At 41.8% G+C, this 27017-nt stretch overlaps 1 protein-coding gene across 5 annotated transcripts in view; it reads right to left on the reverse strand.

Moving 5' to 3' along the window:
• IRF2 (interferon regulatory factor 2) overlaps nucleotides 1-27017 on the reverse strand; it is a 102673-nt gene that overhangs the window by 17522 nt on the left and 58134 nt on the right. For all 5 annotated transcript variants that reach the window (XM_040418720.1, XM_040418723.1, XM_040418721.1 and 2 more), the window contains 4 exons: nucleotides 19603-19649; nucleotides 10540-10657; nucleotides 4131-4301; nucleotides 1285-1328 (listed from right to left, as the gene is read on the reverse strand). In XM_040418720.1, the coding sequence (XP_040274654.1) occupies nucleotides 1285-1328; nucleotides 4131-4301; nucleotides 10540-10657; nucleotides 19603-19649 (380 nt within the window). The remainder of the gene's footprint in view (nucleotides 1-1284; nucleotides 1329-4130; nucleotides 4302-10539; nucleotides 10658-19602; nucleotides 19650-27017) is intronic.

The following is a 27017-nucleotide window of genomic DNA, read 5'->3' on the forward strand; positions in this document are numbered from 1 at the left end:
ATCTCAAGATCCAGAACTTTTTTTATTTTTTGGGTTACACTTTTTGATCAATTTAAATAATTATTTTTATTTTTTTCTACTGACAGTCACCAGCAGACTACACCAGAGAGGCACAGCCTGCTAGGCACACACTGCAGACAGGCCCCAGGCTGCCATGTGAATACATCGGCACCCCCGCAATTTCATTGATAGGTGCCGATGAACAATAAGAGGGAGCTCCCTCCCTCTAAACCACTTAGATGCTGAGGCTGCTATTGACTGAGGCATGTGAGAGCAGAGTCCCTGCTCTCCGCTGCACAGGAGACCTGTGCAATGCTTAGAATAGTCCAGCCTAAGGCCCCATAGTACAATCTCTTCAAAAGAATAAATAAAAAATAAAAATAAAATAAAAATACTGAATAAAAATAAAATATAAAAGTTTGCCGCAGTGTTATAACCACGGAGATTTTATCCTGTTTTATGTCTACTGATTTTATACCTTAACTTTTATATCTACAGAAGGGTGGTTTTGTAAAAAAAAAATTTCCTCCTGTGGAACTTCGATGTTTGACAATACCAAAAAGCTGTTGTATCCCATCCTGATCAGGACTCGTGAAATATAGCCAAAGTGAGGCAGCGCGACTCCCTTTTTTTAATTAAAGCCCCATAGTGACCGCCATAGAAAGGCATATGGGTGGTCACTAAGGAGTAAAAGTCCTATAAAACCATGTGCCAACTTTACAAAATGTGTAGTACAATCTGTAACTATGTCACCTGAATTTCCTTTGTATCCTGCTTTACTTCATGGAAGGACTCCTCCATAAGCAAACAGTCGTGCCAGTAAACACGAAGCTGGCACATTAATTTGTTTGCTTTTTTTTTAATTCAGTTTTTGAAGCCACAACCAGGAGTAGAGTTAAAAAAAAATAGGAGAAGACCCATCAATATCTGATAGGGGAGGGTACAAATCCCAGCACCCCCACCTTTCAGGTGTTGGAAAGCCTTCGGGCAGGTTGCATTCACAAAAATTAAATTAAAAAAAATGCGTTTTAACTACAATGACATAATCTTTTTTTTTTACAAGTGAAACATTAATTCAATGTGTATGACATGTAAAAACTTTTTAAAAAGCAACAAAACAGCAACATGCAAACCTCCCCCCCTCCATAGACACATGACCAGTTGACATGTTTGGAGTCAGTGTGCAATGAACATACTCTGAAGAGCAAGAGACGGATAAGATATACTGTAAAATAAACATATGGCTTACACTCATATAAACCAGTTTTATAAAGGTAAACTCACCGAACCCTCTTCATCACTGGGCACACTGTCTGTTTCACTTTCTCCTGGATAAATGAGAAAAGGAAATTAACACAATACATTGCATCAATATCCACGCAAAGGCCCTGGCACCTTATAATATGCATACAAATGCATTCAGAAAGTCTTCTGACCCTTTAAATGTTTTTTACATTTTATATTGTGCTAAAATAAAATAAAAATCCACATCATTCTGCACTCAATACTCCATAATGATAAAACAGTAAAAAAAAATGTAAAAACAGAATGTTTGAAATCTTTGCAAATATATTGAAAGGGGAAGACTAAAATCTTACACTGAGTATTCAGACCCTATTCTCAGTACTTAGTTGAAGCACCTTTGGCAGCAATCACAGCCTCCAGTCTTGGGTATGATGCCACAAGGTTTTCACAATTGGAATTTGGGAATTTCTGCCATTCTTCTCTGTAAATCCTCCTAAGCTCTGTCAGATTGGAAGGGGACCATCAGTAGAAAGCCTTTTTTAGGTATCTCCAGAGATGTTTGATTGGATTCAAATCAGGGTCTGGCTGGCCCACTCAAGGACATTCTCAGAGTTATCCCTAAGCCACACATGTTTTGTTTTGGCTGTCTGCTTATTGTCATTGTCTTGGTGGAAAGTGAACCTTTGGCCCAGTCTGATGTCCAGAGCACTCTGGATTAGATTTTCATTAAGAATATATATGTACTTTGCTCCATTCAACTGTCTCTCAACCATGACCAGGCTGCCTGTCCTAGCCACAGAAAAGCACCCCACAGCCTGATGCTGCCATCACCATGCTTCATTGTGGGGATGGTATTGGGCAGGTGATGATCAGTGACTTGTTATACCAGATACAACATTTAGAATGGAGTCTAAAAAGTTCAGTCTTGGTTTTATCAGACCAGAGAATCTTGCTTCTCACAGCCTTAGCATCTTTTAGATGCTCTTTTTACAAACTGCAGGTGGGTTTTCATGGGTTTGACTGAGGAAAGGCTTCTTTCTCGCCACTCTGCCATAAAGCCCAGATTGGTGGAGTGCTGCAGTGATAATTGACATTCTGAAATTCTCTCTCATCTGCACACAAGATCTTTGGAGCTCAGCTAGATTTACCGATTACTTAGTTCCGTGGGGCAGCCAGCTCTAGGTAGAGTCCTGGTTGTTCCAAACTTCTTCCATTTAAGAATTATGGAGGCCACTGTGCTCTTGAAAACTTTGAGTGTAGCAGAAATTATTTTGTACCCTTATCCACATTTGTGCCTCCACACAATCCCGTCTCTGAGCTCCACAGGCAGCTCTTTCCTCCTCATGGCTTGGTTTTTGCCCTGATATGCATTGTCAGCTGTGAGACCTTATACATACAGGGGTGTATCCTTCCAAATCAGGTCCAATTAACAGAATTTACCGCAGGTGGACTCTAATCAAAATGTAGTAACATCTGAAAAGATGATCAAGGGAAATGCGACAAGGCCACAGCATAACAATATGTGAAAAAAAGTGAAACGGTCTGAAGACTTTCCAAATGAATTGTATGTCCGGCTCATTAACAACGCAATCATGCATAAATAACAAACACCAAAGATAAACAGTCATAAAGTAAAGCGGTCCATATATGTTATTTATTGGGAGAAGCTCTTATGTGGATTAGTGCTGGCAGACCTGTGCTCTCCACTGTCAGGGTCAAAGATAACCGACCATGTCGGTTTTAGACCTTCATACGTGAACAGTGAGAGACATCTGGTATCCACTCACCTTTCTGTACCTTCAGTCAAACGAAAAAAAACATTCAGCCAGCATTTACCTACAGTACTTACCTATCCTGATGATCTACAATGTGCTATCACAGGACTGCAGCTAAAACTACAGAATGTGATAGCACAGTAAAGGAATGATGAAACTTCAAATAGTTAAATGACAAGTCCAACTCTGCTACTTCTGTACACCATTATAGATGCATTAGTGTTCTGCTTTTGGGTTAATGGTTATAATCACATAACTGCTGCTTTTTTATTGCATTCTAGTTCCCAGTTTCATTTTAGGATTTATTTTTGTTCTTATCTCTAAGTAAACAAGTCCAAGACATGAACACAGAAGTGAACATAATGACGGGTTGAACATCACCTAGATAAATCAATTTGTGTTCTCGGAGGCCTAGTTTAACATGACAGATGCTCAGCTGGTTACCATGGTACAAGAGGAGCCTTCCCAATTAACCAAGGACATAAATCTCAGAAGGGCAGGGGAATCGGCACCAGCAGAGTTTACAGCCAGCAAACTCCACTCTGCAATTCAATTACATGTGAATGCACAGGGGTAAATGAAAAATCTACAACAGGCCCCCAACCATGAAACCCACATCTTTCTGTAAAAAAAAAAGAAGGGAAAAGTGACCTAGAGTTGTCCCCTTACGTGAGGTCTAATAAATGTCTGTTGGCAACAATCCTGCGCACACGGTGGTCATCACCCAGGACTTATTTTTTTCTATTGAATTTTTAGCAGTGCTTTGTAATTCTAATGACAGACCGCCCACTAGTGACAATGTCACCGTAGTCCAGACAGTCGTGCTGCTCAGACATTTAAATGAGCTTTCATCAAGGCGAAACACGTGACATCAGTAAATAATACCGCATCTGTGACTTCAACCTATTGCGAAAACTCAACGCTGGATGTGGCGCCTAAACAGAGTTCCATGAAGTTCAGCTGCTGCATTTTCTTCCCAGAACAGCACCTCTGCAGAAGAATACTAAACCGTGTCCTATAATGTCTAAGTACAGAGCCAACCTCATCGTTATATGCTGCTTATCCCACTAGCTAGTCTTCACACAGTGAAGTATTTTATGAATGTCTCACCTGCACACGAAGAAACTGGCGATATCTGCAGAGGGTAATGTTGTGGCCGAAGAGATGGCTGCTCGTCACTTTCTGTCATCACTTCCACAACCTGGCAAACATCGGGGGGATTGGTGACTATTAAATCTTCCACTGTATTGGAGCTGAAAGTGGTGTATGTCGTTCCATCAGCTACAGTAAAGAAATATAGATAAGAAAACCAAGGGTGGAAGATAAACTTTGAATACAGATATATTTTAGTAATGAAATACCGCTAGTTTCCTGCTGTCAGTTATCAGTCCCCTGTTCAGTGGCATGCATCATATTCTGCAACTGATATACTCCTTCTTGAGGGATACCAACAGCTGATATGCCAGAATTAGCGAATCTTCCCAAAGTTATTGCTTAAAGGGAACCAGTCACCGAGAAAATGCATATTAAACCACCAGCAGTACCTGATTGCAGCCTGTAACATGATTATAAAAAGGTGTCTGTGTCTTTTCTGTGCAATGCGGCAAAAGTAAAAAAAAAAAAGACTTTTATTCAACGGGCCACACTATGTGAAGGATAGTCTTGAAGTCAAGGGGGCAGCAGCTTTCTCGCCTGAAGTCAAGCGCCCCACCCCCTCTACCTCCCCATAGAGTTTGGTTGATAGGATGCCCGATTCCTTCACTGCCGGTTGCTTGAATGTAGTCTCGCGCATGTGAGGGCTCTCGTGTGCGAGTGCCTGAGCATTGATCTTTTGAACAATACCTCATAGCGCAGTGGAACAGTGCACAGGCGCTGGTATTGCAGGGACACAGCGCATGCGTAAGACTACATTCAAGCGTCCAGTAGTGAAAGAAATCCTATCAATCAAACGCTATGGGGAGGTAGAGGGGGCGGGGCGCACTTGACTTCAGATGAGAAAGCTGCCGCCCACTTGACTTCAAGACTATCGTTTTACATAGCGTGGTCAGTTGAATAAAAGTATTTTAGACTTTTGCCACATTGCATAGAAAAGATAAAGACACCTTTATAATCATGCTATAGGCTGTAATAAGGTACTGCTTGCGGTTTAATATGCATTTTCTAGGTGACAGGTTCCCTTTAACCCCTTAAGGACCGGGGTCATTTTCACTTAAAGGACCAATCCATTTTTTGCAAATCTGACCAGTGTCACTTTATGCATTAATAACTCTGGTAAGCTTTTACCCATCACACTGTTTTATCGTGACATATTGTACTTTACCACTAACATAAATTTTCACCGATACTTACCTCATTTCTTTGTGGAAAATTCCCAAATTTCATGAAAAATTGGAAAAGTTAGCATTTTTCTAACTTTGAAACTCTTTGCTTGTAGGAAAAATGGACATGCCAAATTATATATTGATTCGCATATTCAATATGTTTACTTTATGTTGGCATCATAAAGTTGACATGTTTTTACTTTTTGAAGACGCTAGAAGGCTTCAAAGTCAAGCAGCAATTTTCCAATTTTTCATGAAAATTTCAAAATCTGATTTTTCAGGTACCAGTTCAGTTTTGAAGTGAATTTGAGGGTCTTTATGTTAGAAATCCCATTATGAAAACTGCACCCCTCAAATTATTCAAAGTGACATTCAGAAAGATTGTTAACCCTTTAAGTGTTTCACAGGAATAGCTGCAAAGTGGAGGAGAAAATTCAAAATCTCCTTTTTTTACACTAACACGTTCTTGTAGCCCCTTTTATTTAATTTTTACAAGGGGTAATAGGAGAAAAAGCGCCACAGAATTTGTAGCCCAATTTCTCCCGAGTCAGAAAATACCTCATATGTGGATGTAGGGTGCGGGTGAACTACACGGCTCAGAAGAGAAGGAGCGCTATTGGGATTTTGAACAGAGAATTTGGCTGAAATGTTTTTTGGGGGCATGTCACATTTAGGAAGCCCCCATGGTGCCAGAACAGCAAGGAAACCCCCACATGGCACACCATTTAGGAAACTAGACCCCTCAAGGTACATAACACCCCACAGGTGTTTGGCGCAATGTTGTTGGACGTCAAAATGAGTTGGACGTCAAAATGAAAAATTTGATTTTTTTACACTAAATTGCCGGTGTTACTCCAAATTTTTCATTTTTACAAGGGGTAATAGGAGAAAAAGCGCCCCAAAATTTGTAGCCCCATTTCTCCCGAGTAAGGACATACCCCATATGTAGACGTAAAGTGCTCTGCGGGCGAACTACATGGCTCAGAAGGGAAGGAGCGCCATTGGGATTTTGGTTGTCCAAAATCCCAATGGCGCTCTGCAGGGAAAAAGCGCCAGCCTCTCTGTTAATCGCGACCACGGGACCGCACATAGGCTAGTGCTTTTTCAGGGTGGCCGTAACCATGGAAACAAGTGATGTATAATGTGATGGAAAAATTAATCCAGCCAGCGAAGAAAGCAATATATAGAATCACAACACATTAGTAGGTGCCTTGTATTAACTTTCTCTACACGATAAATGCTATTTGCTGAAGGGACCCTTTAAAAAGGGTTTTCCCATCTCAGTAAGACCCCATTCACACAACCGTGACTGTTTTGCGGACCGCAACCAGTGCATCTGCAAAACACAGACACTAGCATCTGTGTGCTTCCGGGTTCATGTGGCTGCACTGCAAAAGATAGGACATGCCCCATCTTTAAGCTGGAAGAGTCCGCATCGCGATGCAGGGTGCATATGGCCAGTATCCATGTTTTGCAGATCTGCAGTTTGCAGTCCACAAAATGGACATGGGTGTGTGAATGGCCTAATTCATGGCAGAGATCAGAATAACCACATTATGCAGCAGCCAGGGCTCCCATTCACCTCTATAGGAGTTAGGAAACAGCTTAGTATAGTCTGCACGGCATGTCTCTGGCCACCTTGGCCATGCATTAAAGATGGATATTCTCCTTGGCCATGCAAGGCTGAGGTGAGAATACCCCTTTAATGTATAAATCAACACACAAAAATAACAAATTATGATTGTTAAGGCCAATTTAACATGAGCAATGGTCACTGACCCATTCAACTGATCCACTTTCCGGATGAACCATGCCAAGAAAATTGCAGCATGTTCTGAATTTGTCCACTTTTCCTGCAAGACTCATTTATTAAAATGAACTAGTCTAGTCTACACAGACTCCATCTGTGTGTGGTCCATTAAAAACTCATCCGTGTTCATGTCTAGAACATGAATGAGTTTGCCATCAGCCGCTTGAAAGAAGCTTTATAGACCAGATGAAACTAAAGAAGTTGCCTAAATGGGTTCCCCAGGAATGATAGGTTGGACAGGTTGCTGGCGGCCATTTAAAATTATTCCTGGAAAACCAATTTAAGACAACACTGGCGTAAGGTCACTGAGTCACTGAGATTTATTTGTCCACTACAAATTAATCACTTAATTACAATACAATTTTTGTGTTTTCCTTTTTACCTTATTGCCTTCCTGGAGCCATAACGTTTTCCCTTTTCTGTTCACATACTGTATGAGGGCTTATTTTTTTGCGGGATAAGTTGTACTTTCTTATGCATACAATGTAGTGAGAAGCTGGAAAATTCCAAATGGGTTTCCACCACAGTTTTATGTGTTTAGTTTTTACAGTGTTCCCTATGCGGCAAAACTGACCAGTTACCTTTATTCTCCGTGTCAGTACAATTACAACAATACCACATTTGTATAATTTTTCTTTCTGTTTTAATACTTAAAAATAATAAAAACTTTGGAAAATATATATAATTTTATTTGCATCACCAAATTCTGAACTATAACTTTTTTATAGTCATGTGCACAGAGCTGTGTTATTTTTTGCGGGGCGATCTGTAGCTTTTAATCGTACGCCATTTTGGGAAACGGCGGGTCCTATGATCATTACTTTTTATGGTTTATTTATTTTTAGGGGGGGGGGGGGAGATTTGAATTTTTTTAATATAATTTTTAAAAAACATTTTTCTTTAACTTTTTTCAAACATATTTTAAAGAAGACCTGTCAGCCCTCTTAGCATTTGAGTTTTAGTAACTACTTGCATTCCTCATGTAATAATTCCGGAGCATTTATTCTTATGACTCCGTGTTGTCCCATTCCTGTATTATTCCTGCTAGAAGTTTACAAATAAATTGCCAGCAGTTTGTAATAATGGTACTACTGGGTGTTACCAGTAGTGGGTGCATCTAACTCTGTCCAATTAGTGCTGCCAGTATCAGTAGAGAAGTGGTTGAAGATCTTTAGATATTGTTCCATTTAATGTTAAAATGGATTGTATATAGAACAACAAATGTATATTTATGATTTTTATCCAAAACTAAAACTAAAAATCAATATTTCATGACTAAAAATATATAAATCAATGTTCCATAATTAATCCATGAAATACAATTCATAATTAATGGGGCCCCAATTATATAAATCGCATTCTTATAAATTATAAATAGTTCAATGTCTTGATGTATTGTCATTACTAATGGTGTTCATATTTGTTTACTGTTATAACAATACATCAACTATTGGTTCCACCCATATACCGTACATAATTTTTTAAATAAAAAAAAAAATAATCAAATTGATTCCCAAATTGTACAAATAGGTGGTGAGTGGTGGTCACTTCCCTGGAACTATGGTCCACATTTACTAATATAAATCTGCCCCTATGTTTCAAGATACCATAGGGCTGTATTTTTAAGCATGAACAATCACCTCTAATGTTGACATTATGGGGATAGGTCCAGACCACGGCTTGAAAAAAAGACTAGCCAAATAGCTACACTTTATTTTTTTCTCTCAACCATGCAGCTAACATAGCTAATAATGGTGCAGACAGGCAGGACAGCTATGGCGCGGTCATGCAACCCATGGCAATATTCTATTAGCTCATCTGAAACTGATTGGTTATTCGGTGATTAACGATGATGGCCGACCATTAACCTGTAAAACAACTCGGCCGTTAGCAATGCACACTAAAAGACCAATCAGTCACTGCCACCCAGTCTGGCTGTATCTTAAAAGTTCTGAACATTAAACAGATTCCCAGTAGTCCCATTGAATGCTGCCATACATTGACGTCAGTACTCATTAATGGCTTAGTGATCTAGAAGATACAGTGCAGCCCATAATTATTCATACCCCTGGCAAATTTGACTTAGTTACTTTTATTCAGGATTTTTACGGGAAATGACATAGGTGTCTCCCAAAAGATAATAAGATGATGTACAAGAGGCATTATTGTGGGGAAAAAAACATTTCTCAGCTTTTATTTACATTTGAGCAAAAAATACAAGATGTTCCGCACTGTGGAAAATCTCAGAGGACGTGGTCGGAAGTCAAAAGTGACATGCGCTGGCCAGGAGGATAGTTAGAGAGGTGAAAAAGAATCCAAGGATCACCACCAAGGCCATCCTGGTGAATCTGGGCTCTGCTGGTGGCAATGTCTCAAGGCAGACAGACACTGCACAATGCAGACCAAGGAGGACGCCACTTCTCCAGATAAGGCACAAAAAAGCTTGCTTGGCCTTTGCAAAAGCTCATCTGGACAAAGAAGAAGACTTCTGGTCTTCTGTGTTATGGTCAGATGAAACAAAAATTTAATTGTTTGGTCACAATGATGTTTCCTTCATTTGGCGTAAAAAAGGAGAAGCCTTCAACCCAAAGAACACCATCCCCACTGTCAAACATGGTGGTGGGAACCTAATGCTTTGGGGGTGTTTTTCAGCCAATGGACCAGGGAACCTAATCACAGTAAATGGCACCATGAAAAAAGAGCAATACATGAGGATTCTCAATGACAACATCAGGCTGTCTGCAGGGAAACTTGGCCTTGGGCACCAGTGGACATTTCAGCATGACAATGACCCAAAACACACAGCAAAAGTAGTGAAGAAATGGTTAGCAGACAACAACATTAACATTTTGGAGTGGCCCAGCCAGAGTCCAGACTTGAATCCAATTGAGAATCTGTGGAGGGAGCTAAAGATCAGGGTGATGGCAAGAAGACCCTCCAACCTGAAAGATTTGGAGCTCATTGCTTAAGATGAATGGGCAAAAATACCTGTGGACATATGGAAAAAGCTGGTCTGCAATTATAGGAAGCGATTGATTGCTGTAATAGCCAATAAAGGCTTTTCTATTGATTATTGAGAAGGGTATGAATAATTTTGGACTGGACACTTTCTGCTCAAATGTAAATAAAAGCTGAGAAATGTTTTTTTCCACAATAATACCTCTTGTACATCGTCTTATTATCTTTTGGGAGACACCTATGTCATTTCCAGTCAAAAAATTACTTGCTGGTTGAATAAAAGTAACTAGGTCAAAATTTGCCAGGGGTATGAATAATTATGGGCAGCACTGTAAATCTAGTGGTGAAAGATTCAAAAAATAAAGGAAAAAAATAATGAGCATTACATATACTTGCTTCTCGTAAGTAGACAGGCATGTGGGATACCTACCTAGAATATTTATAGTACTATCCACTTCTACTTTTATTGCTGAACACATGAGTGTATACGGAGAGGTAGCTGTACACGCCCCATTCATGGCTGACATCGGCGTCCTGCTCAGCTCATCCTGTGTCAAACACAAACAACTGATTCACTGAATGTGCTCATTAAACTATCATTTAGAATATAGTAACAGATGACAGTAAACATTATGGCGTGTGGGATTCTGTATTTCCATAAACTGCTATTGGTTCTTCCACAAATGTGAACAATAAAGCTCCAAACTGAGAAAATGAGCCTAATTTTACACAAGTTTGTTTTCCTAAAGGGAATGTATCAATAGAAAAAGAATTACATTATTTAAGTTCCATTTTTATAAAAAATTGTAGTAATTTGGGGTTGGGTTTTCTATGTGACTACTAGGGCTGGGCGATTACAACAAAAATGAAAAATCGCGATTAATTGAATATGTAACCTTGATTCCGAATACTGAATGACTATTTGGGGTGTGGCTTGGGCGTGGCTTAGCACGGAGTGTTATAGGACACCAATGGTTAGATCATATTTTGAGTTTTGCGCTTTTAAAAATAAAAAATAAGGCACATTTTTTTTTCTCTATTGGGGATACTCCTGTGTATATATGCATAAGTATGAATTGGCCTGGCCCACATATACAGTATCCCAGGCAGAGAAGGCTGTATACTGGTCTGGCCCGGCCCACATATATCCCAGGCAGGGAAGGCTGTATACTGGGCTGGGGCTGGCTGGATTCCTATTGGTTGTTTGCATCTCCCCTCCACCTCCAGAACAGAGGAGTGGAGGAAGTTGGGAAGCCGCTCCTCCCCCACCCATGACCATTCTGCAGGGCCATCCATCTCTGAAGCAATATTATTGGCAATATTGTTTGTGTAGTGCAGGTAATTATGGACGCGGCAATATCAAACGTGGAGTAGATTTTATTTTTGCAATTTTTTTATTTAAATATTTTTTTTTCTTACTTTTTTTTTTAACCACTTACTAGTCCCACAAGGGGACTATAACAGGCAATCTTTTGATTGTTTCTAAAATACAATGCAGTATCCCTATAGTGCAATGCATTTTAATGTCAGTGCTATAATAACATTGACCAACAGGCTGCGCCAGAGAGGTGCAGCCTGCTGGGGAACACTCAAGGCAGGCTTGGGGCCTACACCAGATCCCGGCCTGGCTATACACACACCTCAGCATCTTGCGATCGCATTTAAAGGGTTATGATTGGAGACAGAGGGAGTCAGCTCCCTCTGCCATCACTTACATGAGTTGGGCGCCATTGCCTGAGGCATGTAAAAGGTTACAGAGCCAGGATCGGCACTCCTGCTGGTCCAGGTTGTTAGAGCTGGAGTGCGGCTCTCATGGGAGAGCTGAGCCCCGACTCTCCACTGTGAAAAGGCGGTGGCCCAGCCAAAGGCTGCCGTAAAAAGGTGGTCACTAAGGGGTCAAGGGAAAACTGTACCGAAAAAACCAACATAGGCAAATTGCCGTCGGTTAATCGTACTGATATTCAGTTTAGTTTTTTCCCGATTAATCGCCCAGCCCTAGTGACTACCCATATAAAAATTAACATATTACCGTTTAAACTCTAACCACTACAGCACACACAATAGACTGACACTTTCTGTTTTCTGCCGTTCACGTGTCTACACAAACAAGGCAGGCAGGAAGACTGCAAGAAGGTTACGTTAAAAAAAACACTGGGACAGATTTATTAAACTGTCTAAAAGAAAAATTGGATTTGTTGCCCAGAGCAACCAAGTGCACTATTAGGAATGAAAGCTGCCCTGTGATTGGTGGATATCAGCAATTCTCCGATTTTCTTTCTACTTTTGTTTATAGTCTTAAATATAATAAAATGAAAATTAAATTGGCGATACATTCTCTTTAAATATTTTAGGCCAGGAAATTTGGCATTGAATGATATACTGTAATCAGAATTGCCAGAAAAACCCTACAAATATTACAACATGGACTTTTAGACCTATGAATTTTGTCTAGTTAAAACAATGAAAAGAAAGAACATTTTGCTGTATGCAGTACATTTTAATGGCAACAGTTTCAATATATATATATATATATATATAAATAAATAAATAAAATAAATAATCTGCAGCACTATGAGGCTTATAATTAAAGGGGTCATTCCCATCTGGGACATTTATGGCAAAGCGACAGGATATGCCATAAATGTCAGATAGGTGATGGTGGCGTCTGTGGGACCTGGTTTTATCTCCAGAATGTGGCTCCGAAGTGAATGTAGAGCACATCGGCATGCTGTGTACTCTCTATTCACTGCTATAGGACTTCTGAGAAGTCAGTGCGCTCAGCTATTTTTGAAAGCCCAATAGCAGTGAATACAGGGTGGCAGCGCATGTGCGGCTTGTCCTCCCTTCCATTCAGTGACCCGTCCTGAAGATAGGATCAGGTCCCTCAGAGGGGACCTGATCCTATGTGACATTTATGGAATATCCTATCGATATGCCACATTATGTAGATTTTTTTTCTACTAAAAGTATTGCCCCTTCAGAGTAACCATAAAGCAGCACATAGGGTGCCTACAAGTCCTTAACATTAACACATGGCACTCCGTTTGAGTGCAGGGGTTTTTGCTGTGTCCATGAGCCCTAATAGTCAAATGCAGCTTGCAAGAATTTTTACAATGCTCTATCATGGGCCATGCATTTTCAAGAGATGTCAGATGATGAGCCACATATGCATAAAACACATTTTCATGTACAAAAGGTGTCCAAAAAGTATGACCGTCAACAGCTTTCATAAATGGACCGATTGTAAAACACATTGTTCATATAATGGCAGACAGGTTATTTTGCATTTGCACTGGGTATGAAAAAAAAAAACTCCATTACTTTTCCATTTCCAAAAGTGATGTGAAAATGATACTCTATATACATGACCCGGTCTCTTTCTGTAACTTGTGCAGACAAGAGTCCACGTGGTATCAGAATCCTGATTTCTTCCCTTTTAACAGAAAATATACTGCAAATGCAAAATCCATTGTTGGCATCTGCTGCCTGTAGAATATGTTTATTTTCAGGTCTAAAAGAACCTAACGCGGCATTAAAAATAATTCCTCCTGCACCCACTGAATCAAAGTGAAACTGCACATCTAAAAAACAAGTTTCACATATGGTTAGTCTTTTAAAGCCATTTGGACCAAGACCAAAATCCATGTGTCAGAATTCTGGGACAGACCCCAGGACTGGCCTGGTAACAAGCACCGGTCGATGAAATAAAAAATAATAATTAGTGCCACAAGAAAGAGGTGATAACTTGACAAATAAGCATTTGTTCACAGGGCAATGACTGAGAATGTACAACTCTCATTCCCAATCATCCCTCTAAATAAGTCATTATAATTAGCCATCTTTTTGGTTATATTATTAGCTCTCTAAAGCTATCCCCCCTGGTGTTGATCGAGCACCATGGTGCTCGGGCCGAACACATCGGGATGCTTGGGTGCTCTACCGAGCACCCAAGTATAATGGAAGTCAATGGGAGAACCCGAGCATTAAACCAGGCACCCCCTGCTCTGAAGAGGGGAGGGTGCCTGGTTCATAAGAAAAGGTCAGAAATTGATGCAAACACCACTGAATTGGTTCGGGAACATGGGAGGATGTCTGGATGCATCTTGGACTCCCAGGTCGCTGCTGGGAACGATGTTGTCCGAGTACGCCACTTTTACAGACTGACAATAATACGCACCAAACCGAAGACAAAATCGATTTTAGAGGAAAAATTGTTAGGAAACATTCTTTCCTGTATATTTACTTGTATATAAAGTGTAAGTGCTGCCAAAAATTACAAGGAAGAGGCACTTTGATACAACCTGTATATCACATAAAGGAGGGCCTCATTCACATTGTGGTATAATTGTTCATGTAGTGAGACTCCTACACTCATAAAGCCTATGCACTAAGTGAAAGGGCTGCCAAAAATTACAAGGAACTGGCACTACAATACACCCTTTGTTACACATAAAGGAGGGCATCAAACACAGCCTTGAAAAATTATGATTGATGGCCTTAAAACATTATGTGCGAGGGCCTGCTGCCGCTTTGGTGACTCTAGATAACCTGCTGGTGAGTTGACCCTGTAAAAAATTATATGCGAGGACCTGCTGGTAAGCTGACCCTGTAAAAGATTATATGCGAAGGGCATATATGCGAGGGCATTATATGTGACGAATAAGCATGCTTATCTGTTATAATGCCACCAGCAGCACTAAATACCTGCTCAGACAAAACGCTGGCGGCAGGGCAGGCCAGCACCTCCAAGGCGTAGAGCGTCAGTTTGTGCCACGTGTCCAGCTTGGACACCCAGTAGTTTTTAAGGCACTGAGGGATCATTGAGGATGCTGACACGGTCTGCTATGTACTCCTTCACCATCTTCCAAAATTTTTGCCTCCTTGTGACACTAGGCCACGCATCAGGGTGAGGGAGCTAGCGGGGTGTCATGAAACTGTCCCAGGCTTTGGAGAGTGCTGCCCTGCCTATGTTGGAACTGCTGTGTGTTCCCATTGTCTCCCCTCATCAGTTGGCCAAGAAACTACGGACTCCACCAGCGTTGTCAGATGGAAAGTTTTGGAGCAATTTTTCAACAAGGATCTTCTGGTATTGCACTGTTTTGCTCGTCCTCTTTACCAGAGGAATGAGAGATGAGAAGTTCTCTCTGTAGCGGGGGTCGAGAAGGATGAACAACCAGTAATCCGTGTTGTCTAAAATGCATATAACGCGCGGGTTGTGGTAAAAGGCAGCCTAACATGAAGTCTGCCATGTGTGTCAGAGTACCAACAGGCAAGACTTCGCTGTCATCAGGAGGATCACTCTCAATCTCCTCATCTTCTTCTTCTGCCCACCCACGCTGAACAGATGGAATTAAACTTCCCTGGGTACTACCCTCTGTAGCGGAGTCAACCGTCTCCTGCTCCTCCTCTTCATCGTCCAATTCGTGCTGAGAAGACGAACTGAGGGTGGACTGGCTATCACCCTGTGTAATGTCTTCCCCCATTTTCACCTCTTCCACATGCAAAGCGTCGTCCTTAATTGTGAGCAGCAAGCGTTTGAGTAGACACAGAAGTGGGATGGTTATGCAGATAATAGCGTTATCGCCGCTCACCATCTGTGTTGATTCCTCAAAGTTTCTTAAAACCTCACAGAAGTCAGACATTCATACCCACTCCTCGCTTGTGAATAGCGGAAGCTGACTGGAAAGGTGACGACCATGTTGCAGCAGGTATTCTACTGCACTCTGCTGCTCACAAAGCCTGGCCAACATGTGGAACGTAGAGTTCCAGCGAATGCTCACGTCGCACAACAGCCGGTGAGCTGGCAATTTTAAGCGCTGCTGCAGTGTTGACAGACCAGCTGAAGCTGTCGATGACTTGCGGAAATGTGCACACACGCGGCGCACCTTCACCAGTAGCTCAGGCAAATTGGGGTAGGTTTTGAGAAACCACTGAACCACAAGGTTGAACATGTGGGCTAAGCATGAGATGTGTCTGAGCTTGCCGAGCTCCAAAGCCGCCACCAAGTTACGGCCATCATCAGACACAACCATGCCTGGTTGTAGGTTGAGTGGTGAGAGCCACAGCTCAGTCTGGTCTCTTATCCCCTGCCACAGCTCTGTGGCGGTGTGCCGTTTGTCCCCTAAGCATATCAGCTTCAGCACGGCCTGTTGCCACTTCCCCACTGCAGTGCTGCTCTGCCTCCAGATACCGACTGATGACTGACTGGTGCTGCATGCGGATAAATCGGAGGAGAAGTGGGGTTTGAAGCCACCAACGTAGGTGCTGGCGGAAACCCTGATCGACGTAGGGCCCGCAATCCTTGGCGTCGGTAGCACCTGTGCCATCCCAGGGAACGACTCACTCCCGGCCTCCACAACATTTACCCAGTGTGCCGTCAGGGAAATGTAGCGTCCCTGGCCGAATGCACTTGTCCATGTGTCCGTGGTTAAGTGGACCTTCCCAGTAACTGCGTTGGTCAGGGCACATGTGATGTTACGGGACACATGTTGGTGTAAGGCGGGCACGGCACACCTTGAAAAATAGTGGCGGCTGGGGACTTCATAACCCGGGACGACCGCCGACATCAGGCTGCGGAAGGCTTCAGTGTCCACAAGCCTAAATGCCAACATTTAGAGGGCCAGTAATTTGAAAAGCTGCGTATTTAGTGCTATGGCCCGTGGGTTGGCGGCTGGGTATTTTCGCTTGCCTTCAAAGGCCTGGGGTAAGCACATTTGGACGCTGCGCTGGGACACTGAAGTGGATGTGGTCGCTGATGGTGCTTGCGAAGTTCCAGGTGCAAGGCGGGAGGCATCCGGGCCTGCACCTTCGACAGGGGATTGGCCAGCACGTAACATAGGGGAAAAGGAGGCAGTGGTGTGACCCGCAGACACATATTGTGGACCCAGACGATTGTCCCACTTATTACAGTGCTTGGATGCCATGTGGCGGTTTATGCTGGTGGTGGTGAGGCTGCTAGTGTTCACGCCCAGCTCATTTTCGTATGGCACAGGTTGCAAAGTACTATTCTTTTGTCGTTCGCACTTTTCTCAAAAAAGCGCCATACTGCGGAACATCTACCCCTTGGCAAGGGAGATTTCCGCAAGAGGGTGCTCGTTGGAACAGTTGCGGGCCTGTTTGGTACCCCACTGCCTCTTCCAGCCTGTTGCGGTGCTGCAGATCCCTCCCCCTCTGTACTGCTGTCCTCGCTTGGTTTTCCACCTTCCCAGGTTGGGTCAGTGACCTCATCGTCCACCACCTCCTCTTCCACTTCCTCACTCTGATCATCCTCCTGATTTGTGGACCTAACCACAACCTCAGTGATTGACAACTGTGTCTCATCCTCTTTATCAACCTCTTGAGACAGTAATTGCAGTAGACTCATTGGCAACTGTGTCTCATCATCATCCACCTCATTAAACACCAAGTGCCGTTCCCCACCGTCATGTTCTTGTGACTGTGGATGCTCAAGAGGTTGGGAATCAGGGCACAAGATCTCATGTCCCTCTTCAAGCGTGCTTGGCGAGAGAGCCAAATCAAGTAATGGCGATGAAAAGAGCTCCTCGGAATATCCGAGTGCGGGATCACTTGTTTGGCCAGACTGTACATGGTGGGAGGAAGGAGGATCAGGGTGAGGATTGTGTTGACCAGACTCCTGGCTACTGAGACTGGACTTGGTGGTAGACAGGGTGGTGCTTAACCGACTGGAAGCATTATCTGCTACATTCCAACCGACCACCTGGTTGCACTGGTCTGACTTCAACAGTGGTGTCCTGCGCCGGCCTGCAAACTGGGACATAAAGCTAGGTATCGTGAATGATTGTTTTTCTTGTGCTCTGGCAGCAGGCACAGTTTCTCAGCGCCCAGGCCACGGCCTCTGCATGCACCATCAGCATCACGTCCCTTACTGCTCACCTTCTTCATATTAAATGTTATATATGCTTGAAAGTATGTCACATGTACAGTATGTGCAAAGATTTTTAGAAAGGTATTTGTGATTAGGAAACGTTATACAGGACAGGTACCACAGGTAATGTCACTGTTCGCAGTGTCTACGGAAAAAGGTACACTGGATGTCACTGATATTGTAGGGATGCGCACACTTTAAACAGGAGATGTGGCGTGGAAAATTTAACTGTCCGCAGCGGCCTATTACACGGTATTTAGTGCAGGATGCGCTAAAAATATATATTGCTGCTGTCACACACAATAGTTCTTAAAAGGACTTTTGGGTCTCTGAAAAGTTTTTTGTATAAAAATCTTCCTATTACCCTCCCTACACTGTCTTTCCCTTCCTATGCACACCTCTCCCTAAGGGCTCATGCACACGAACGTATTTTCTTTCTGCTTCCGTTCCGTTTTTTTTGCGGACCGTATGCGGAACCATTCACTTCAATGGGGCTGTAGAAAATACAGAAGTTACTCCATGTGCATTCCGTTTCCGTTTGTCCGCATGGCCGTTCCGCAAAAAAGTAGCGCATGTCCTATTATTGTTCGCAAATCACGGTCCGAGGCCCCAATCAACTCAATTGGTCCGCAAAAAATACGGAACCATATTGCTCATGTGTTTGGTGATTAATAAGTTACTGTGTCTGTATACGATCCGCAAAAAACTGATCAAATACGGAAACCATACGGATATGTTTTGTGCAATAACGGAACGGAAGAGGACTTAAAATCAGAGGAAAAAAAACTTCCGATACGGAACAACAGATCAGTGAAAAACGGACTGCAAAACAACAACGGTCGTGTGCATGAGCCCTAACACTGAGCAATTTAGCACAGGTTGCGCTACAAACATATATTGCTGCTGTCACACACAATAGTCCTTACAAGGACTTTTGGGTCTCTGAAACGTTTTTGTACAAAAAAAATATTTTATTACACTCCCTACACTCTCTGTCCCTTCCTATGCTCAGCTCTCCCTGATTACGAATGAGCCGAACATGCTGTTCCGGCCAGCCAATCACTGTAATGCCAGTAGCCAACATGGCTACTGGCATCACTGTGAGGGCAGTACTTACCTGCACGTTTATTGGCTGCATAGCAGCCAAGAAACGTGCGGGGAGACTACTCGAGCATGGTGCTCGAGCACATGCGGCACTCGGCCGAGTACCGCCATGTGCCGAGCATCGAGATCCCCCCTACCTTTTCTAATACTGTATCTTTTTGAAAGGGAGTAAGTCCCATGCATTGAAAAGGAGTCAAATAAGTGGCACGTCAAGATATCCCACCAGAGGAAATAATTCAGTGGATCCAGGGTCTTTCTATATAGAATAGATATATGACCACTTTCCAGTACAAACATTTCTCATATCATTGGAGCAAGTGACAAACTTCACATTGGCTTGCCTGCTATATCTTATAGGCCCCTAAGCTGCAAACTGTCCCATTATCATGTCAGTCTTGGGCCATCAAAAGATCCTGTGGTGTATTGGTCCAACAGTGCAGCCAACATCACCATGATAGTATGGTACCTATGCAATTAGCAATAAGAATGTCTGAAAACACATACCTTCTCTTGTTTTAACTTTTCCTCTTTTTCTGCTTTTGCTCTTTTTCCTGGAAAAAAAAAAAAAAACTATTTTAGATTTCAATTTTTTTCAATAGCATCTCTAGCTAGCAATCCATCTATCTACATATATATACAGAGACCAGGTTACTGCAGACTTATTTCATTAGACTTTGGTGCTACCTGTACTATTACAGCATATGTCTGACATAATATGACTAAGTGCTTCCTAAAACAATTCTTGCTCAACATTTTATGGTTTCACAATCTGGCCAACAAAAAACCTCTTAGTGACTGCTATAAAACTGTAGTTGCAGAAGTCTGATCAATATATTCTTTGTACACAGCTTTGGAAAATGAAAGAAAGGCTTATCATCAGAATGACAATGTATAATCAAACATAAGGAACACGTTTCTGAGATTTTGACTGATATTGTATTGAAATCAATCCATATATCTCAGTACTTTCATGTTTCTACATCTAGCAATCTCCTTATTATGTGTATTATTACTTTACCGTTGTATCAAAAACTATCAATACTTAGCAATAGTCTACCTAAATATTAAGCATTGTAAAGTGGTGTTTAGCGGGATTTTCATAACGAGCATTCATACGAACGTTTGTTGGAGATAATCTACCGATGTTAAGGTGCCACTGATTACCTGATGAACGAGCAAAACATTCATTGATGGGGGTAACAGGATCGTTGGTGCAGACACCTAAATCATCATTTACTAGCAGCAGATCGTGTTGTCTACTGCAGGCAAACAATGACACAGTATGGGGACGAGCGATGGCATTAGTGATTGCTCCTCTACTGACAAGAGGCGATTGTCGGGAAGGAATGCTTCCTTCCCAACAATTGTGTGCTCCATTGGGCTACGTAAAGGGGCCTTTAATATATACAATTATTTCGTTATAAGTTAGCATATGGGTTCAAGCACATGCTTTGTTGTCCACAAATTGCGGATCTGCAAAGCACAGATACCGGCAGTGTGCATTCCGTGGAACGCAACAGCCGGCCCGTAACGTGGACAAAAATAAGACACGTTTTATTTTTTTGTTGAACGGACATGCGGACACGGAACGCACACAGAGATTTCAGTTTTTTCTGCAGCCCCATTGAAGTGAATGGTTCCGCATATGAGCCTGGAAAAAAAAAAAGGAACGGGCATGGACAAAAAAATAATAATTGTGTGCATGATATATATATATATATATATATATATATATATATATATATATATAATGTTTGCATGCAATGTGCTCCTGACAAATTGGTATTACATAGATAGATATGAAGGAATGACCCTTACAGATATGAGGAAGTAAAAAAAAAAGGAGACTATGAAAAAAAAATATATATATTTTTTTAAATGATCCAAAAAAAAAAACCACTTGCAGGGAACTTGTAAACAATAAGACACTACAAAAGAAGCAATAGTTAAAATAGAACAGATAGGGCACCCTTGTGCCCTTCAGCTTCCTGCAAAAATCCAATAATGTATGACCACAGGGCCAAATATCTACCGTTTTTTTTGTTTGTTTGTTTTTGTTTAGTTTTTTTAGTTGATGATCGGCATTTATGCATTTTGGAAACATTTTACTTTGAGGGGGAAGGAACTAATGTCATATAACTCACAGAATATTTTTCAGCAGTTTTCAAAAAGTTTCATTCCCAGATGTGTAAAAGCATCAGTAACCCTTTCATGTATGGTGGTAACTAACCAAAACGGTTATGATGCTCAATTTATTTTGTATACTTTTACTTTTCAAAGCTAAGAAAAAGGTTAGTCAGATCAGAGTGACAGTATATCACTAAAATCAATGGAGGTCCAACCTCTGGGGGCTCCCACCAATGAATAAGAGGCTGCAGCAACGCTTTAGCGCTGTGTCATAGTTCATAGTTTTCACCAGACCACTGGATGTGCAAGGAGCAGCAGCATGGCCCCATTCACTTGGATGCACAGCTATATCACTGTTGCAGCCTCTTCATTGACAATTAATAAATATCCTAGCGATATGCCATTATTTTATAAGACAAGAACAGCCCTTTATGTTTTGATATATCATTTACTAAGCTAAGTTCTTTTAACACAATGTTTTCTGCTGCACTGTAGAAGGCAGATTTGCCAGAATCAGCTTATTGCTCAGTGCCTCGAGTAAAGACTACATTTTCGAGAAAATTAAGGGAAGGCATTGAACAAGCATCTCTTTATGCTGAATATATTGATATGAAAACTGTAACATGGAGTTCAAAAGGTAGACCAATATTGTCCATATCAACAAGCCAATGCTTTCATTTTGTAAACCTCATTAGAAAAATAAAAGGGCAAATGATATGTGTTCAAGCAGAAACCTGGCCGTGATCATGCAGGAACCTGGTCCTGTCAATCAATAAGATGGAGGGGCTGACAGAGGAAACAGGAGGAGCACTCAGAGGCTTGGGTCCACCCTTGGTGCACTTAACTGCTCATTTGCCTATGGATTAAAAAAACAACAACAGAATTCTCCATAATGATGCAACAGATCACTAAGTTAAAGGCATCATTCACTTGAGTTAGTCCTACAAGGTGTTGTGCCTGGTTTAACAGTAAATTTCCTACTTATAGACTCCCTTTATTTGGGCACTTGTAGCACTGTGGCAGTAATAAGGACACTCGGGGAGGAAGAAGAGCAGAAGACAGCTTCATGTATTTCCCATGTAATAATTATAGAACAGCTATTCTTATGTCTGTATGTTGTGCCATTCCTTTATTATTTCTACCAGAAGTTATAATTGAATTTCTATTAGCCTTCAGTAAGGGTACAGAGGGGAGGTAACCAGTTGGGGCGGTGTACCTGCACAGACTGACTCCATCCAATCAGTGCTGCCATGTTCAGACTGTGCAGGTACACCCCCCCAACTGGTTACCTCCCCTCTGTAGCATTACTAAAGGTCTAATTGCAATTCATTCATTCATAATTCACAGAAACATTTTTGTTATTGCCAGGGGGCAGGTCTTTCAAGTCGCATCTACAATGCATTTGTAAAGCCTTAAGACCCTTTAACCCTTAACCCTCTTTTCACAGTTGGTTATATTGCGGCCTTGAGCTAAAAAAAAAACGTTTTCTCCCATGAGTCGGCACTCAATCTCCCTTAATGAGAAAGTGAAAAAAGAATTTTAGAAGTATTTGCAAGTTTATTAAAAAGGAAAAACCATAATTTTGCATGGACATAAGTATTCAGACTAGAGATGAGCGAAACAGACGAGATTTGTTTTGTTTTACATTTGAGCGAGAGAGACAGACAGACCAGTACAGAAATGTGTATTTCGAAACAATGTGTGTTATCTAAGGGGTACTATTTTTAATTATGGATAGTTTATTATACACAGTATGCGTACGCAGTATTGTAGTCCAGGTGATGCACCTGGTATGCCGAGCATGTGTGCACAGTCTTGTAGGCCAGAAAATGCCCCTCTGGGTTTCTGGGAAAGATATTAAAATTAGCTTTCCTAAACCAATCTGAAGATGTTAGGCATGATAATTTGCATATATTTTACCCCAAAAAGAAAGGATTGTCTAGCCTACAATAGTCATCACGTAAATCAACTGGTCTCCATAATAGAAATAGTACCCACCCAGAGGTTTCCCCTAAGGCCTCGCAACTAGAAAAGCTGTTCTCATCTACATTTTTCTGATTAAGGGCTTTTGTCCTGAAAGAACTACTGGAAGATGTGAGGCTGACCAAGGGCTGTCAGATTGAGGCCATGGTCTGAGAAGTGCTTGAAAGCGCAGAAGCTGGAGTGGTGACCCTGGGGTGCCTGAACTCACTGGGTTGGGTGTCGACTGAATGACAGCACATTTTCACTTCACTTTCACACATTTTGAGGGAACTCACCATTCTTTAGCTCAGCTACGGCTGGCGTAAAATGAGTAATTTTCAGAATTCTTGCTGAATGTCTGGGCTGAAACTGGCACCCATTCACTTTTTTTTTTTTTTTCGCTCACGTTTGTCACTAGGATTTTTCATGGTTGCGGCACCCTTACTGGCTACCCCCTGAGGTCTGGGGGGAGAGGGGGTGGCTATCAGGTTCCTCACCGCACTGCAAACTCCTTGGTCTCCGGGGAGAAACCAGACCTCACCAGAGTCACTTGTCTTGGTCCTTTGCAGGAGCCTTCTGGCCTTAAGGGATCGGGAATGGTTTATGGGGGGGGGTGGGGGGGGGGGGGCTTCTCTTATGGAGAGGGCCTGCGATAGACCGCTACTTGTGCACATTTTTTTGGGCGTCACTCTGCACAATTTTGATGCACGGTTGTAGAAAGTCCCGTTCCTCGGGCTTAAGAAAAAAAATATATGAAAACTAGTTCATTGAGAGAAGTGAAAGCTTTGTAGGATGTTGTAATTCTGTTGTCTCGCTTCACGTTTACTTTGGAGATGTCTTTGTCTGAAGCTGATGCAAAATAGTGAAATAAAGTTGCTGAAGGTGTGGTCTTGAAATAAAATTCACTTTAATACGTTGCCTGTATTACTAGCGTCGTAGGTCCAAGTGTGAAGTGGGTAGTATTCACAAAATCAATCTGTGCGTTTTCAATGTAGGACCGCGCTGCTATTTCGCCAGTAGGGAAGTCTTCAATCTAGCACAAAACCATGCGCATATCTGGACATAGGAAGCAGTATAAACCTCCACAGATGCACTCCTCTCCTCCAACACACTCCTGTGGGATATCGAGAGATCGCACCAATAGTGAAGCATTGATTCCTCCAGTCAGATAAAAAGGTTTATTATACTCACAAAGCCAATCTTTGTTAAAAGCAGGTCACAAATCGATGAGACAATTCGTACTCTTGCCCGACGCGGGTTTCGCTTTCGCGCTTCTTCGGGGGCGAATGATCCACCCCTTACGGGGCTGTCTTAAATCTCTGAAAGCGTCCCACCCATACCTTATGATCAGCCAATACCAGTATACACATACAACCAAATAAAAAATATATCAAATATGTAGCATACAGTTAAAAACATGTAACATAAAATGCACATAAACAACTCTAGTGTATTAAGCAATAAGATATATAGAAAAATCCTGAGCCTATGTCTCATAAATTAAACCACAGTGTTTTCCTATGCACTCCTGTACTAGCTCCCTCATTCATAGAAGTCTATACTAATTCCTCTCATTTATAACCTTCCTCTCTTGCGTAGTTGTAATCTGATATTACTCAGACCACGTATCCTTCTCTATTATAATTGCAACTTGCCCCTATAGTTAGTTTGAGCCCACTTTTATTTGAGTGATATTCCTAAAGTCAACGCACATATTATGTTATAATTGCTGCTCTCCATTCATAAAAAAACTCCTACGTCATCTGTCTGTCTCTCACATGGAAGGTTTCAGCCTATCCACTTTTACCACTTGCCCATTCACCCGAAGGTCCTTTCTTTCTGCATGGTTATGAGAGACCTTCTGCGTATTAGGAAGGATTTTTTCGTGGAAAGTTTTATACAAGACAGGGTTTTAAATCACATTCTATATTTAACCCTTGTGGCTGAAGTGTGTCTAACTGAAACGTCCATTCAACTTCTTTCCGATTGATTTGTGTGATAGGGTCCCCTCCTCACCACGGAGTCTTAACCAATTCAATCCCGAAGGGTTTGTGCTTTATCGGATTGAATGGGTTAAGACTCTGTGTACTAGGCTTCCGCTTTCTCTCTGATTCGCCGGAAAGGAATCACAAAAAATTCGGGTTCAACACAATCCCAACTTTTTGAGAAGTTCAGACTGAATCCCGAACCAGTTCCCTCATCCTTAATTCCGACCCTTTGCTATGACACTTGACATTTAGCTTTGGGGGCCTCCCATTTCTCTTGATTATATCTGAGATATTTCTTCACCTTGATTGCAGTCCACCTGTGGTAAATTCATTTGATTGGGCATGTTTTGTAAAGACACCCATCTGTCTATGTAAGGTCTCACAGCTTACAATGCATATCAGAGCAAAAACTGAGCCAAGAGAAAGACACAACTGCCTGTAGGGCTCAGAGACATGATTGTGTGGAAGCAAAAAAAACTTCTGCTGCACGGAAAGTTCTCAAGACCATATAAGAATTTTGGAACAACCAGGACTGGCCACCCCACCAAAGTAAATAGTCCAAAGATCGTGTGTGCAAATAGGAGAGACTTCCAGATGGTCAACCATCACTGCAGCATTCCATCAATCTGGGCTCTATGGTGGATTGGCCAGAAAGAAGACTCTCATAAGTAAAAGACACATGAAAGTCTGCCTGGAGTTTGCAACAAAGCACCTAAAGTACTCTCAGCTTATTAAACCAATATTGAGCTTTTTGGCTTCAATTCTAAGCTTCATGTCTGGAGGAAACCAGGCACTGCTCATCACCTGCCCAAGACCATTCCTAAAGTGAAGTATGTGAAGCATCATGCTGTGGGGATCTTTTTTAGTGTATGGGAGAGAAAGAGTGGCAGAAATGGGGGAAAGATGAATGGATTAAAGTACAGAGTTATTCTAAATAAAACCCTGATCCAGTGTGCACTTGACCTCAGACTGGGATGAAGGTTTACCTTCCAACAAGACAATGACCCTAAGCACACAGCCAAGAAAACACAGGAATGGCTTAGGGACAACTCTGTGAATGTCCTTGAGTGGCCCAGCCAGAGCCCTGACTTGAACTCAATCTGAAAATGGCTGTCCACCGATGGTCCCTATCCAACCTGCCAGAGCTTGAGAGGATCTACAGAGAACAAAGGCAAAAATTCCTAAATCCGGGTGTACAAACCAAGTGACATCATACCCAAGAAGACTGGAGGATGTAATCACTGCCAAAGGTCGTTTAACCAAGTACTGAGCAAAGGGTCTGAATACTTATAACAATGCAATATTTTAGTTTTTCCTTTTCAATATGTTAGTAAAGATTTCTAAAATTCTGTTTTCACTTTCTGAGTGCAGAAAGATGGGGAAAAATGTTTTATTTTTATACTTTGGCATAATGCCGCAACATAACATTATGTGAATAAAAGTGCAAGGCTCTGAAGACTTCAAATTCATTGTATATCCAACAACTTTTCTGTCCAGACAAATGGTGGTGAAAGTCACCAGGTACAACCCCTTATTGTAGGGTGAACAGATGTATAATATAGGAAAACAGTCGGTTATTGCAACTAAACGGATTGTGGCTTTCTTTTTTCTTTAGGCAACACTGACAATTTTTGGACTGCTTTAAGGTTATGCATGAAGCCCTTTGTGTCAGACACCATGTCCAAATAAAAATCCTGGTAAAATTGTGATCAAAACGCAACTATAATTGTTGACTATGGAAAAAGTCATGGGGCAGAATATATACGTTATAGTTGTAAGGTTGCTTGTGAATGTTTTGCCTCATAGTGAACAATTAAAGTTGCCAACACTAATTTACCATTA

The sequence above is a fragment of the Bufo bufo genome, chromosome 2 (genome assembly GCF_905171765.1).
Source record: "Bufo bufo chromosome 2, aBufBuf1.1, whole genome shotgun sequence".
Taxonomy (NCBI): domain Eukaryota; kingdom Metazoa; phylum Chordata; class Amphibia; order Anura; family Bufonidae; genus Bufo; species Bufo bufo.